The 16,747-nt window shown below is 43.2% G+C and overlaps 1 protein-coding gene across 1 annotated transcript; it reads right to left on the bottom strand.

Annotated features, from left to right (window-relative positions):
• Nucleotides 1-150: 150 nt before the first annotated feature.
• Nucleotides 151-16,550, bottom strand: LOC130357224 (gastrula zinc finger protein XlCGF8.2DB-like). Its single transcript, XM_056559830.1, has 3 exons — nucleotides 15,870-16,550; nucleotides 9,634-9,709; nucleotides 151-1,467 (listed from the first exon to the last, which is right to left on the bottom strand). Exons 1-3 carry the CDS (start codon nucleotides 15,888-15,890, stop codon nucleotides 620-622), a joined length of 945 nt encoding a protein of 314 aa, XP_056415805.1. The 5' UTR covers nucleotides 15,891-16,550; the 3' UTR covers nucleotides 151-619.
• Between the last annotated feature and the right edge of the window lie 197 nt (nucleotides 16,551-16,747).

Here is a 16,747-nt window from a genome sequence, read left to right as displayed (position 1 = left end):
TCAGGTGGTATTGAGGATAAACCACGCCCTGGTATCACAAACACAAGGGGTTAGTGCCATCTGCCCCTAGGGTAATTCCATCTGCCCTCATCACACCCTCACCACAGAAGTTTCACAAACCTTTCTCACATAGACTGAGATGATTAACAAGATTTTATTTTGGACAAAAATTTTTACACATTCTAAACATGAAAATAACTTCTCCTTTGTCTGAGTTCTTAGATGATCCACAGATTCGATATTTGGTTAACACATTATCCACATACTATATATGACAATGGCTTCTCTCTTGTGTGACTTCTCAGATGTCCCTCAAGACTTGTTTTTATTAGTAAAACACTTTGCACATTCAGGACATAAACATGTTTTTTCTCCTGTGTGAGTTCTCTGGTGTCCCACAAGAGTTGTTTCTTTAGTAAATGATTTTCCACATTCTGAACATGAACATGGCTTCTCTCCTGTGTGAATTTTTTGATGGATAACAAAATGTGATTTCGTAGTAAAACAGTTACTACATTCCATGCACAAAAAATGGTTTCTCTCCCGTGTGAGTTCTCATATGATGAAAAAGAGTTTCTTTCTGTGTAAAACACTTCACACATTCTGGACATGAAAATTGCTACTCTTTTGTGTGAGTTCTCTGATGAGAAACAAGATGTGATTTTTTACTAAAGTATTTTCCACATTCTGGACATGAAAATGGCTTCTCTCCTGTGTGAGTTCTTATATGATCCACAAGATATGATTTATTCTTAAAACACTTCACACATTCTGGACATGAAAATGGCTTCTCTCCTGTGTGAGTTCTCATATGATCCACAAGATTTGTTTTTTGTGTAAACCACTTCATACATTCTGGACATGAAAATGGCTTCTCTCCCGTGTGAGTTTTTATATGTTCCACAAGATGTGATTTCTTACTAAAACACTTCACACATTCTGGACATGAAAATGGCTTCTCTCCTGTGTGAGTTCTAATATGATTAACAAGAGTTGCTTTTCGTGTAAAACTCTTCACACATTCCGGACATGAAAATGGCTTCTCTCCCGTGTGAGTTCTCATATGATCCACAAGAATTGCTTTTTGTGTAAAACTCTTCAAACATTCTGGACATGAAAATGGCTTCTCTCCTGTGTGAGTTTTTATATGATCCACAAAATGTGATTTATATCTAAAACACTTCACACAATCAGGACATGAAAATGGCTTCTCTCCTGTGTGAGTTCTCATATGATCCACAAAATGTGCTTTTCGTGTAAAACACTTCACACATTCCGGACATGAAAATGGCTTCTCTCCTGTGTGAGTTTTTATATGTTCCACAAGATGTGATTTCTTACTAAAACTCTTCACACATTCCGGACATGAAAATGGTTTCCCTCCTGTGTGAGTTCTCTCATGAGTTATAAGATGTGATTTCTTACTAAAATATTTTCCACATTCTGTATATGACAATGGCTTCTCTCCTGTGTGAGATCAATGTTAAAAATCAATAAAATGAGCAAAACACAATACAGTCAACACATGTAGATAACAGGCTCACTTATTTCTAGGTACTGCTCCCATCATGGAAATTAGTCTGTTCCATGATGGGAGTAGTAGTAGTCCCTCAGCACTGCAGGAGTCTGCTGATGTCCCCTCTTCTGAGCATATTCAGAAGTAATAACAGTTCAGAAACGGATATTATAAACCAGTGCATCCATTTGCCATCGACTTCAATGTTAAATTTTTAATATCCGTTTCTATTCCATTATTTTTGACGGGAGAAAAAATACTGGATGCACCATCTTTTGTATCCAGAATGATTTGCGGTTTATTAGTTTTCGATACCTATTGGGGGCTTTAGGGGAAATAGATTCTAATATAGTTAAGTTAATTAAATCTGCATTCTTATTATGAGAAATATTGAAATGTCTCGACACACTATGAAGCATAAATCCATGTGCAATATTCCATCTATATTTATTGATCCTTGCTCTTACTGTTTGTACTGTTCGACCAACATATTGTAAATTACAGCTACATGAAAGGAGATATACAGTGGTCCCTCAACATACGATGGTAATTCGTTCCAAACGACCCATCGTTTGTCGAATCCATCGTATGTTGAGGGATCCATGCAATGTAAAGTATAGGAAGCTGTACTGACCTTTCCCCGCAGCTCCGGACCAGGTCCTCACCGCTCCTGATGCTGTCCCAGGGGCTCCCGCTGCTGTCCCGCTGCTCCGGTGTCTTCTTCGCGATCCTCCGGCTTCTTCCGCATCTTCTGCAGGGTCCGGGCCTCGCTTTCTGGTGACGTTATTACGCTGCTGCGCCGGCGCGGCGTGCGTAGTGACGTAATAACGACGACGGAAAGCGAGGCCCGGACCCTGGAGAAGATGCGCAAGACACTGGAGGATCGCGAAGTGGACCCGGAGCAGCGGGAATAGGTGAGCGAACCTGCCAGGGATGCTTAAACTGCTATCCGACAGCAGCTTAAGCATTTTGCGCTGTCGGATAGCAGTTAATGCGATGGCCCCGACATATAAAAGCATCGTATGTCGATTTTATCATATGTCGGGGCCATCGTAGGTCAGGGGGTTACTGTATAGCTTATTTGGTCTCACAATTTAATTTACCTTTAAAGGGTAGCTCCCACCATCCTATTTTTTTTTTTTTTGCTAGCCCGTTCCCCCCCTCTACGTCACTAGCCCGTTCCCCCCCTCTACGTCACTAGCCCGTTCCCCCCCTCTACGTCACTAGCTCGTTCCCTCCTCCCCCCGCCCCACATACCCCGTTCCCTCATTACACTTGCAGTTACTGCAGAGTCCGGCAGCGGGAGCGTGCAGGGACAGCGGCGGCAACGAGGCGGCGGCGGTGATGTGCGGGAGGATTGGCCTCCCAGCCAGTGGCCGGGGAGCCAATGCGCTCGCTCCCACCTGTCTGATTGACAGGCAGGGAGCGAGTGCAGCCTAACTGAAAAAGGACTGATTGCCACTCCAAAATCAGTCCTTTTTCAGTGGCCGGTTTTTAAATGTAAATTAAACCTTTTTAATGAAAAAAAATAATAATAAAAGTATATTAGAGATATGTTGTAGTACGTAAGTACTACAACATATCAAAAAATAAAGTTGGTGACAGTGCCCATTTAACTGAAAAAGTCTTGCCAGTCTGAAAGGATTTAAAGGTAGCCACTTCATTTTTAATCCAATTACAGCACAGACACTGATTTTCCATACATGGTTTACACCCAGATGCTACATCATTATCACTAGTAGTTATGTTGACATTTTTAAATCTACTAGAAGCAATCAAATTGTGAAGATTTTTAGTGCGCCGATAAGTAACATTAGGTTTATTTGATATTAAAGGAGTACTCCGCTGCTCGGCGTTTGGAACAAACTGTTCCGAACGCTGGAGCCGGGAGCTCGAGATGTTATAGCCACTCCCCCTCATGACATCACGTCCCTGCCCCCTCAATGCAAGTCTATGGGAGGGGGCGTGACGGCCGTCACGCCCCCTCCCATAGACTTGCATTGAGGGGGTGGGGTGTGACATCATGAGTGGGCGGGGCTATGACATCACGACCTCCCGGCGCCGGCTCCAGCGGCCGGAACAGTCTTTCAGTACCGGATCGCTTTGAATAATAGGCCAATTCTTTAGCAAGATCTTTTTTATGTAAAATGCTTCAGAGTTATAATTAGTTATGAAGTTGAATCTATTGAGATCTCATCTGGTTGGATATCATGTTGTTTATCGATAGTAGCGGCAACTAAATCAGATTGTTTCTTATGCTGAACCTTTTTAAATGCTTCAGTTAAAAGAGTTTTGGGGTACCCCTTATCTACAAAACGTGTTTTAACCCCTTAAGGACGGAGCCCATTTTCACCTCTAGGACGAAGCCCTTTTTTTTGCAAATCTGACCACTGTCACTTTAAACATTAATAACTCTGGAATGCTTTTACTTATCATTCTGATTCTGAGATTGTTTTTTCGTGACATATTCTACTTTAACATAGTGGTAAATTTTTGTGGTAACTTGCATCCTTTGTGGTGAAAAATCCCCAAATTTGATGAAAAAATTAAAAATTTTGCATTTTTCTAACTTTGAAGCTCTCTGCTTGTAAGGAAAATGGATATTCCAAATAATTTTTTTTTGGGATTCACATATACAATATGTCTACTTTATGTTTGCATCATAAAATTGACGAGTTTTTACTTTGGAAGACACCAGAGGGCTTCAAAGTTCTGCAGCAAATTTCCAATTTTTCACAAAATTTTCAAACTCGCAATTTTTCAGGGACCAGTTCAGGTTTGAAGTGGATTTGAAGGGTCTTCATATTAGAAATACCCCACAAATGACCCCATTATAAAAACTGCACCCCCCAAAGTATTCAAAATGACATTCAGTAAATGTTTTAACCCTTTAGGTGTTTCACAGGAAAAGCAGCAAAGTGAAGAAGAAAATTCAAAATCTTAATTTTTTACACTCGCATGTTCTTGTAGACCCAATTTTTGAATTTTTACAAGGGGTAAAAGGAGAAAATGTATACTTATATTTGTAGCCCAATTTCTCTCGAGTAAGCGCATACCTCATATGTCTATATAAAGTGTTCGGCGGGTGCAGTAGAGGGCTCAGAAGGGAAGGAGCGACAATGGGATTTTAGAGAGTACGTTTTTCTGAAATGGTTTTTGAGGGCATGTCGCATTTAGGAAGCCCCTATGGTGCCAGAACAGCAAAAAAAAAACACATGGCATGCCATTTTGGAAACTAGACCCCTTGCGTAACATAACAAGGAATAAAGTGAGCCTTAATACCCCACAGTTGTTTCACGACTTTTGCATATGTAAAAAAAAAAAAATAATTTTCACTAAAATGTTGGTTTTCCCCCAAATTTCACATTTTTTAAATGGTTAATAGCAGAAAAGACCCCCCAAAATTTGTAACCCCATCTCTTCTGAGTATGGAGGTACCCCATAAGTGGACCTGAAGTGCACTGCGGGCGAACTACAATGCTCAGAAGGGAAGGCATCATATTTGGATTTGCATGTCGCATTTAGGAAGCCCCTATGGTGCCAGAACAGCAAAATAACCCCCACATGGCATACCATTTTGGAAACTAGACCCCTCACAGAATGTAATGAGGGGTACAGTGAGCATTTACCCCCCACTGGTGTCTGACAGATCTTTGGAACAGTGGGCTGTGCAAAATTTTTCATTTTCACGGACCACTGTTCCAAAGATCCGTCAGACACCTGAGGGGTGTAAATTCTCACTGCACCCCTTATTACATTCCGTGAGGGGTGTAGTTTTCAAAATGGGGTCACATGTGGGTGTGTTTTTTTTTGCGTTTGTCAGAACCGCTGTAACAATCAGCCACCTCTGTGCAAATCACCTCAAATGTACATGGCGCACTCTCCCTTCTGGGCCTTGTTGTGCGCCCCCAGAGCACTTTGCGCCCACATATTGGGTATTTCCGTACTCGGGAGAAATTGCGTTACAAATTTTGGGGGGCGTTTTTCCCTTTTACCTCTTGTGAAAATGAAAAGTATAGGGCAACACCAGCATGTTAGTGTAAAAATTTTTATTTTTTTACACTAACATGTTGGTGTAGACCCCAACTGTTCCTTTTCATAAGGGGTAAAAGGAGAAAAAGCCCCCCAAAATTTGTTAGGCAATTTCTCCCGAGTACGGCGATACCCCATATGTGACCCTATTCTGTTGCCTTGAAATACGACAGGGCTCCAAAGTGAGAGCGCCATGCGCATTTGAGGCCTGAATTAGGGACTTGCATAGGGGTGGACATAGGGGTATTCTATGCCAGTGATTCCCAAACAGGGTGCCTCCAGCTGTTGCTAAACTCCCAGCATGCCTGGACAGTCAATTGCTGTCCAGAAATGCTGGGAGTTTTTGTTTTTCAACAGCTGGAGGCTCCATCTTAGAAACACTGCCATACAATACGTTTTTCATTTTTATTGGGGAGGGGGGTGGTGGGGGGGCAGTGTACGTGTGTATATGTAGTGTTTTACTCTTTATTTTATGTTAGTGTAGTGTAGTATTTTTAGGTTACATTCACACTGGCGGCAGATTAAACTGAGTCTCCCGCTAGAAGTTTGAGCTGCGGCGGAAAATTTGCCGCAGCTCAAATTTGTAGCGGGGAACTCACTGTAATCTGCCGCCAGTGTGAATGTAGCCTGTACATTCACACGGGAGGGGGGGTCAAAACTACAACTCCCAGCATGCACTGACAGACCATGCATGCTGGGAGTTGTAGTTTTGCAACAGCTGGAGGCACACTGGCTGGAAAACCTTGAGTTAGGTTCTATGACCTAACTCAGTATTTTCCAATCAGTGTGCCTCCAGCTGTTGCAAAACTGCAACTCCCAGCATGTACTGATTGCGGAAGGGCATGCTGGGAGATGTAGTTATGCAATGGCTGGAGGCACGCAAGTACAACTCCCAGCATGCCAAGACAGCCTTATGCTGTTCCTGAATGCTGGGAGTTGTAGTTTTGCAAGATTTAGAGGGGTTCAAGTTGTAAATCACTGTACAGTGGTCTCAAAACTGTGGCCCTCCAGATGTTGCAAAACTACAACTCGCAGCATGCCCAGACAGCAAACTGCTGTCTGGGCATGCTGAGAGTTGTAGTTTTGCAACATCTGGAGGGCTACAGTTTGAGACCACTTAGTGATCTACAACCTGAACCACTCTAAATATTGCAAAACTACAAGTCCCAGCATCCCCACACAGCAAACAGCTGTCTGGGCATGCTGGGAGTTGTAGTTTTGCAACATCTTGAGGGCCACGGTTTAGAGATCACTGTAAACTGTGGCCCCCCGGATGTTGCTAGGCAACAACTCACCTAGCAGGACCCGGAAGCCGCCGCCGCACGTGGGGGATCCCCGCATGGAGGATCGCGCTCCGGGATCCGGGATCCAGGTAGAGACCTTCGGCACCGACCCTCCCTGGACGGTTCCCCCGTTTTGCCCGGACACCGATAGGTGGGCAAAGCGGGGGAACCGAACTTTAACCCCCCCTCCCCCGGTCTGCTATCGGTCGGTCGCTCGGCCGACCAATAGCAGGGATAGGAGGGGTGTCACCCCTGCCACCAAACTCCTATCCCTTTAGGGGGATCGATGGTGGGGGGGTCTCAGGACCCCTCTCGGCGATGTGCCGGGATGCCTGCTGTTAGATAACAGCAGTCATCCCGGCCCGATCACCGCTACCGGTGACGTGGCGCTTCCGGAACCCCGCGACGTACATGTGACACTTCGCGGCGCCGTACATGTACGTCGCTCGTCGTGAAGGAGTTAAAGGGGTACTCCCGAGGAAAACTTTTTTTTTTTTTTAAATCAACTTGTGCCAGAAAGTTAAACAGATTTGTAAATCACTTCTATTAAAAAATCTTAATCCTCCCAGTACTTTTTAGGGGCTTTATACTAAAGAGAAATTCAAAAAAGAAATGCATTTCCTCTGATGTCATGACCACAGTGCTCTCTGCTGACCTCTGCTGTCCATTTTAGGAACTGTCCAGAGCAGCATATGTTTGCTATGGGGATTTTCTTCTGCTCTGGACAGTTCCTGAAATGGACAGCAGAGGTCAGCAGAGAGCACTGTGGTCATGACATCAGAGGAAATGCATTTCTTTTTTGGATTTCTCTTTAGTATACAGCCCCTAAAAAGTACTGGAAGGATTAAGATTTTTTAATAGAAGTGATTTACAAATCTTCATGTAGAGAAAAAAATCTGTTTAACTTTCTGGCACCAGTTGATTTAAAGATTTTCCACGGGAGTACCCCTTTAAGGATGTCTGCCTGCACTCTAAAATCCGTATTTGATCTGCAGTTTCTACGAATACATAGATATTGCCCATAGGACACACCCCTCAGCCGGCTGGGGTAATGGACGCTGTCGAACTGTAAAAGACTGTTTACATCTACAGTTTTAAAATAAGTTCTGGTTGCCACAGAACCCGTATCTGCTACGTAAATCTCTAAATCAAGAAATTGAATTGATGTCCTAGAAAAGTACATAGTAAATTGTAAACCCCCAAGAATTTTGATTCAATTCATGTACAAATAATTCGGCTTCTGCTTTTGACCCCAACCAAATCATAAACAAATCATCAATAAAATGACGTAAAAAGGAAACAAAATTCTTTAAAAACAAGGACTGTGCCATGATAAGGGACTCGAATCACCCCATGAATAAATTAGCATAACTTTGGGCAAAACGAGTCCCCATGGCACAGCCCTTGGTCTAATGATAAATGACATTATCAAAATGAAAGGGGTACTCCGGTGAAAACCTTTTTTCTTTTAAATCAACTGGTGCCAGAAAGTTAAACATATTTGTAAATTACTTCTATTAAAAAATCTTAATCCTTCCAGTACTTATTAGCTGCTGAATGCTACAGAGGAAATTACTTTCTTTTTGGAACACTGATGACATCACGAGCACAGTGCTCTCTGCTGACATCTCTGTCTATTTTAGCAACCATGCATAGCAGATGTATGCTAAGGGCAGCATGGTGGCTCAGTGGTTAACACTGCTGCCTTACAGTGCTGGGGACTTGGGTTCAAATCCCACTAAGGATAACAATAAATAAATAAAGACTTATTATTATTATAATAACGTCAGCAGAGAGAACTGTGCTCATGATGTCATCAGAGAGCATTCCAAAAAGAAAAGAATTTCCTCTGTAGTATTCAGCAACTAATAAGTACAGGAAGGATTAAGATTTTTTAATATCATTAATTTACAAATCTTTTTAACTTTCCGGAGCCAGTTGATTTAAAAGAAAAAAGGTTTTCACCGGAGTACCCCTTTAAAAACATTATGCTATAAAATAAATCGTATGGATTCTAATAGAAAATCAGCCCGATTTCTAGGCATACCTATATCCTCCCCAAAATAACTGTTAATTGCAGTAACACCTAACTCAGTATGGATGTTGGAGTAGAGGGAGCACACGTCCTGAGTCAAAAATGAATAAGAAGGTGGTAAAGGAAGTTGCTGAATATCAGGGGTTAAATCTGCTGAATCTCTAAAGTAAGAAGGCATTTTAGGATGTAAGGCTGTAAAAATAAATCAATAAAATGGGAAAGATTCGCAGTAACTGAACCGACACCAGAAATTAATGGGGCATCCTGGGGGGGGGATAACTAAATCCTTAAGTAATTTTGTTAAATAATAAAAATTAAGTAAAACATAACTCTTAATATTAAGGAACGTGTGCTCCCTCCTATCCAACAAAGACTGATCAGCAGTGTCCTTCTTGATTAATTTACAGAATAAGTCAAAAAATTAAGCAGAAGCATCCGTTTCAATATGCAGTGGTAATCTATATCTGATAAAATACGCAGGGATTCTTCTTTACCAATCCTATTGGTAGGAGATCATGTGATCTTTATATACACATGGCTGCGGCCAGATAGTTTTTAGTATGACTAAGGGCGATCTGAACACCTGAAACGCGTCACTTTATCTCCCTGATCCATGTTCTGCCCTGCGCCCACTCCCTGTCTATGATTTGCGCTATCTATACAATATACATCTCCATCACTAAAAAGCAGGAAGAAATATCTTAAGGAACCTCAGTCTGCAATTTATAATGACAGAATAAAACATAAGATGTATGAAAGGCTCTTACCATTCTCTGATATGGGGTTTTCTAGTCCACTCATTGTTCCTCCAGAACTTTCCTGTAAAGATTCCATATTATAGACCTGAGGAAAAAAACATAAAGGAACCTTAGTTTATCTTCTATCCAGGTGAGTGTTACATCCCCCCTAGAAGGTATGAACCAATCTGCACAAGGATCTCCTCAAGTGGTGATCACATAGGATCAACAATCATCCCAGTCTCTTTCCTACAATTATTGTGGGGTTCAGTGATGGCTACAGACAGCGCCAGACTGGGACTAAAAAGCCGCCCTGGACACAACCCTACCAGCCCACATACAATATACACACGGCATAAACAACAAATATGAAACAATTACAATATCTTATAATTCCTTCTACTTCCAGTCACCTCAGAGATGTTCTAGTCACCATACATGGACCCTCCACACACTCAGGTCTCTATCTCCAGTCAGTGTCTCCAGTGTCCCAAGTATATTCTCCTGGTAAGTTCCCCCATATGAGCCATGCTGGGGTCTTTTATACCCTTTTCACCATCAGATTGGCCTCCCCTCCCCCACCTACAATATGTAAAGTAAGAATGATGGGGCCAGAACCTGTCCAACCAGTTTTAGCATTCTATGGCCTCCTGGGATCAGCCTTCATTTACACATTGTATTGCAGGGTGGAGACATATTGGCCACACCCCTATTTACATCTGTAAGAGATACCGGGGATACTCCGAGACCTTTTCATATGATAATCAGGGGAAACAATCAGCATTTTCTCTCCTGATGAGGAACATGGCCCCATAGGTCCCACCCAACTTAACTCTAAAATAAATACACAACAACTGAGCTGTGTATAAAATCATTCGCAATGTTTTACTAAAGGTTAAATAAATTAAATTAATACATTAAATTAATTATGAAATTAAATTTGATAAAAAATTATTCACCAAGAATACTGTAACTAAATAATTCTAACCAAAATACCAAACACTTAACCCCTTGGGGATGGTGGGTTTTTCCGTTTTTGCACTTTCGTTGTTTCCTCCTTATCTTTAAAAATCCTAATTCTTTAAATTTTGCACCTAAAAATCCATATGATGGCTATTTTTTGCGCCACCAATTCTACTTTATAATGACATCAGTCATTTTACCAAAAAATCTACGGCAAAATGAAAAAAAAATCATTGTGAGACAAAATTGAAGAAAAACGCTTTTGTAACTTTTGGGGGCTTCCGTTTCTACACAGTACATTTTTCGGTAAAAATTACACCTTCTCATTATTCTGTAGGTCCATACGGTTAAAATGACCCCCTACTTATATAGGTTGGATTTTGTCGTACTTCTGAAAAGAATCATAACTACATGCAGGAAAATGTATACGTTTAAAAATGTCATCTTCTGACCCCTATAACTTTTTTATTTTTCAGCGTATGGGGCAGTATGAGGGCTCATTTTTTTGTGCTGTGATCTGAAGTTTTTATCGGTACCATTGATCGGACTTACTGATCACTTTTTATTCATTTTTTCATGATATAAAAAGTGACCAAAAATAAGCTATTTTGGACTTTGGAATTTTTTCGCACGTACGCCATTGACCGTGCGGATTAATAATGAGATATTTTTTATAATTCAGACATTTCCGCACGCGGCGATACCACATATGCTTAGTCTTATTTACACAGTTTTTTTTTTTTCAATGTTATAGCTCCCATAGGGACCATAACACTGCACACACTGATCTTTCACATTGATCTTTGTTATCCCATAGGATAACATAGATCAAAGATTTTGCCGCTTTACTGATCGTGCCTGGAACTCAGGCCACGGATTCTGGCCGTTGTTAGAGGCCGGGCCCGACCCGACCCGCTATGACGCGGGGCACGTCGTGGCCCCGCGTTATAGAAAGGGAGTGGGCCAAAGGCGTACAGGTACACCCTTCGTCCCCAACAGGTTAAAGGGGTACTCTAGTGGAAAACACATTTTTTTTTATCAACTGGTGCCACAAAGTTAAACAAATTCATAAATTACTTCTATTTAAAAATCTTAATTCTTCCAGTACTTATCAGCTGCTGTTTACAACAGAGCATGTTGTATTTCTTTCTGGAGTTCTTTTCAGTCTGACCACGGTGCTGACACCTCTGTCTGTAACACGAACTGTCCAGAGCAGGAGAAGTTTTCTATGGGGATTTGCTTGTACTCTGGACAGTTCCAGACATGGACAGAGGTGTTAGCAGAGAGCACTGTGGTCAGAGAGAAAAAGAATTCCAGAGAGAAATACAACTTCCTCTGTAGTATACAGCAGCTGATAAGTACTGAAAGGATTAAAGATTTAAAAAGAAGTAATCTACAAATCAGCACAAATGCATCTGATGAAGAGTCACATGACCTGAAATGCGTCATGTTGCTTATCCAGGAGGTTTTATCGTTTGTGATTTGAGACGTTCCCATGTCAAAGTTTTATCTTGGAATACACTGAAAGGTGAAGTTTATTAAACCGCCGGCTTCTGCACTTTTCTTCTAATCTACAAATCTGTTTAACTTTGTGGCACCCTTTGAGTTTAAATAATTTGTTTTCCACCTGAGTACCCCCTTTAACCCCTTAATAACATCTGACGTAAATGTATGTCGTGATACGGGGGACTTCCCGCACCATGACGTACATTTACGTCATGAACATGACCGCGAGCACCATACCGTTGCTCGTATCATGCATTGCAGGTCCCGGCTACTATCAGCAGCCAGGGAACTGCCGGTAATGGCGGACATTAGCGATTGCGCTGATGTCCGCCATTAACCCCTCTCAAATGCCGTGGTCAATACAGATCACGGCATCTGCGGCACTTAAAATGGATGAAAAATCCCTTCCCCCCAATAAAAATGTAAATTGTCTATTTTCCCCATTTTACCCCCAAAAAGTGTAAATAAACATATTTGGTATGGCCACGTGCGTAAATGTCTGAACTATCAAAATATAATTGTGCAATGAAGAAGCCGTTCGTTCTAGGGATCAACCGATTATCGGTATGGCCAATATTATCGGGCGATAATCACGATTTTGGGCATTATCGGTATCGGCAATTACCTTGCCGATAAGCCGATAATGCCCCACCTCCACCGCACCGCGACCCCCCCCCCTGACCCGCCGCACCGCGGCCGCCCCCCCCGACCCACCGCACCTCATTGCACCCCCCAACGTAGTGCTGGGCGGTATACCGGTATGAACCGGATACCGTTTTTTTTTTCTCCCACGGTATGGATTTTTGCCCATACCGCTATACCGGTCGGGCCCCTCCCCCACCCTCCGAGTCAATACAAAAAAATTTAACTTACCCGTAATGGGGATGGTCCGGGCCATCCATCCTTCCTGTAGTGTCCGGCAGCATTCCGGGTGGAGGGTGAACCGGTCTGGGCTGTCCTTCTCCTCCGGGGGTCCTCTTCTCCACTCTGGGCAGGCTCCGGCCTAGTACGCTGCATAGATGCCGCTACGCCGTGACGTCAGGTGCGTCGCTGCGCAGTGGCGTCTATGCAGCGTAACTAGGCCGGAGCCTGCCCGGAGTGGAGAAGAGGACCCCCGGAGAAGGACAGCCCGGACCGGTTCACCCTCCACCCGGAATGCCGCCGGTCACTACAGGAAGGATGGATGGCCTGGAACACCCTCCCCGGACAGTCCCTGCAGCAACTGGGATGGTGAGTCAGCGTTCTGGGATGGACAGGGGTCTGTATAATATACTAAACCTACAGCAGGCCCTCCAGCTGTTGCAAAACTACAACTCCCAGCATGCCCGGACAGCCAACGGCTGTCCGGGCATGCTGGGAGTAGTAGTTTTGCAACAGCTGGAGGCACCCCTAGGCGCGGTGTGGCGCGGCGGGGGGAGCAGTGGCGGTGATAGGTCTCAGGACCCCCGGACAGGTAGGGGGAGAGAAGCAGGTGGCGGCGGCGGCCTATGGCACCACAAAAGCCACTGCAGTGCATTGATTTAAAGCGCCCGCTTTAAATCAATGATCTGCAGCGGTGTCGTGGGGGGATAAATAGCTGATAACTTATACCGGAATATCGGTATAAGTTATCGGCTATCGGCCCTAACCTCCACCGATTATCGGTATCGGCCCTAAAAAAAACGATATCGGTCGATCCCTAGTTCGTTCCATCTTCATTGCTCGGATCTATTCAGCTGGAACTGAGCACCACTCGTACTGACTGTTCTCTAGCTGCGGTAGCCGTGCACTTACTAAGGCTAGGTTTCCACTTGGCTTTTTTTTCTGGCAGTTTTTGGATATCTGCCACTGCAGTTTTTGAGCCAAAGTCAGAAGTGGATCCATAAGGGAGGAGAAGTGTAAGTCCTTCCTTTATATGTCCTATTTCTTTTGAATACACTTCTGGCTTTGGCTCAAAAACTGCAGTGGCAGATATCCAAAAACTGACAGAAAAAAACAAAAACAAGTGGAAACATAGCCTGAGGGGATTGCTTTTGCATCTTTGTCAGGACTTATGTGGTAGTGTCGACTTGATTCCTTGTTTTCCTATCAAAATATAATGTTAATTATCCTGGATGGTGAAGAGCATAAACGTAAAAAGGTCCAAAATTGCTGCTTTTTTGTCACCTTTTATTCAAAAAATTTTTTAGAAAAAGTGATTAAAAAGTAAAATATAAACAAAAGTGGTGCTGATAATAACTACAGATCACGGCTCAAGAATTGAGCCCTCTTAGGCTAGGTTTCCACTTGGTTTTTTTTGTACACCTAAAAAAAACCGCAGCAAAAACGCCAGAAAAACTGCCACAGGTTTTTCCTGAGTTTTGGCAGTTTTTCTGGTGTTTTTTTCTGGCGTTTTCCCTGGTGTGTGGAAACAGCCAAATTTGTCCCCTGTTGCAGTTTTCTCACTGCCTTCTGGGTACCACTCTGTGGGTTGGATGCTGAGCGCCCGGTCCACAGAGTGTAAGGAGATGAGGAGTGATGTACAGCATCACTACTCACCTCCTCCGGCCGTATAGTATACAGGGGGCATAGTGTACCCATATATACTATACAGGAGCCGGGAATCCCGTCACCAGACTGACAGGACTCCCTGCTCCTATAGCCCCTTTGGGCGGTAAACAGAATATACAGCTATCTATAGATAGCTGTATATAGTGTATACAGAAGACGAGGTCCACTTACCTCCCTCGTTTGTCACCGCCGGTCCGTGTAGCTCCGCCCCTAGCAATGACATCATTAGGGGAGGAGCTACAGACGGTATTCAGGCTCTGTTCACATCGTCCGTATTGTATAATGTGAACAGACCCTTCTTCCAGTGTCTACCCAGACAGGGAGACTCCAGCTGTTGCTAAACTACAACTCCCAGCATGCCCAGACAGCCAAAGGCTGTCTGGGCATGCTGGTAGTTGTAGTTTTGCACCAATTGGAGGCTCACTGTTTAGGTAGACATTGCATTATGGGCACTCTCCTCTGCAGAGAGTGCAAAAAATGTCCTAACCCATTTTTTTTGTGTTTTTTTTTTCTTCTCTTTTCAGATCCGTGTATGCAGAGGATTACAACGGATTTGATGCATTACGACGGATTAACTTTTTATTTTTTTTATTTTAATAAAATTGTTAACGAGGGCTGTGGGGGAGTGTTTTTTTAAAATAAAATAATTTTTCCAATGTGTTGTGTCTTTTTTTTTATTGAATATTCAGGCTTAGTTATGGAGGCTGTCTAATAGACGGAATCCATTACTAAGCCGGGGCTTAGTGCTAGCCCCAAAAACAGCTAGCGCTAACCCCCAATTATTACCCTGGTACCCACCGCCACAGGGGTTACAGGAAGAGCCGGTACCAACAGGCCCGGAGCGTCAAAAATCGCGCTTCTGGGCCTAGGCGGTAACAGGCTGGCGTTATTTAGGCTGGGGAGGGCCAGTAACAATGGTCCTCGCCCACCCTGGTAATGTCAGGCTGTTGCTGCTTTGTTGGTTGGCGCAGCTACACGGACATGAGGGGACTGGATGGAGGTAAGGGAACTTCTCCATCTTCTGTATACACTATATACAGCTATCTATAGATAGCTGTATATAGTGTATATCGCCCAAAGGGTTAACCTACACTGTCCAGCAGTGTAAGTTAACTCTTTCCTTGCTTAGTGCACAGCTCAGCAAGGGGTTAAGTGAGCCAGCAATGTGTATACTGTCAGGGCCGGTGCATGGATTTCTGCCAACACAAGCGAAGCTCCATTTTACACCGCAGTACCCCTTTAAACCAAAGTAGTAGTAAAAAAAATACCAGAACTATAATAATAAACATGTCCACACATGACTTCTCTTCTCCTAATCTTCACCACAGGCTGACTGAGCTGGAGACACCAGAGTCCTGTATTTAGGGGGAAAAACCTGTTCCCGTCGTTGGGCCTGTAGCCAATCAGAATGCTGTTGGGGGGCAGAAGCATCGCTGGGCAGAAGATCTTGGTTGCTGGGCAGAATCTGGACGTCCAATCAGAACCAGGAATCCATCTCTTATCAGAACAGCTGTTGCTGGGCAGAATAACTAAGTACAGAAACAACCTGTGGGGAAAAGGTGGGGGAGGGGGAGAGCACAACAACATGTATACTGGGAACCATGATGTCTTGTGTCCCTCCACCTCCAGACATGACACCATACACAGGACTCTCCATCTTTATCTCACATAGATGTAATTCTCCATATTATATCACATACAACATATTATAAGGATTTCACAGACCAAACCTCCATATTTCCTGCACATATAAAGAAGGTTTATGACACAAAGAGGAACGAGACCTCAACATGACAGAAAATGACAATACATGAGGACGACTCTAGGTGAGTATTCCATGGATTACAGCCGGCAGTGCCGTCCTGAACCTCACTGAGATATGAAGGGGGGGACTACTATTCACAATATATGACACTGACCTGAAAATAAAAAAATTAAAAAAACTGCACCCCTCAAAGTATTCAAAAGGACATTAAGAGTGTTAACCCTTTAGGTGTTTCACAGGAATAGCAGCAAAGTGAAGGAGAAAATTCAAAATCTTCCTTTTTTACACTCACACTTTCTTGTAGACCCAGTTTTTGAATTTTCACAAGGGGTAAAAGGAGAAAAATCCTCTCAAAATTTGTAACCCAATTTCTCTCTAGTA

This window comes from Hyla sarda, chromosome 2 (assembly GCF_029499605.1).
Source record: "Hyla sarda isolate aHylSar1 chromosome 2, aHylSar1.hap1, whole genome shotgun sequence".
Lineage (NCBI taxonomy): Eukaryota > Metazoa > Chordata > Amphibia > Anura > Hylidae > Hyla > Hyla sarda.
Note: the sequence above shows the minus strand (reverse complement) of the source record. Positions and strands in the feature narration are given on the sequence as shown.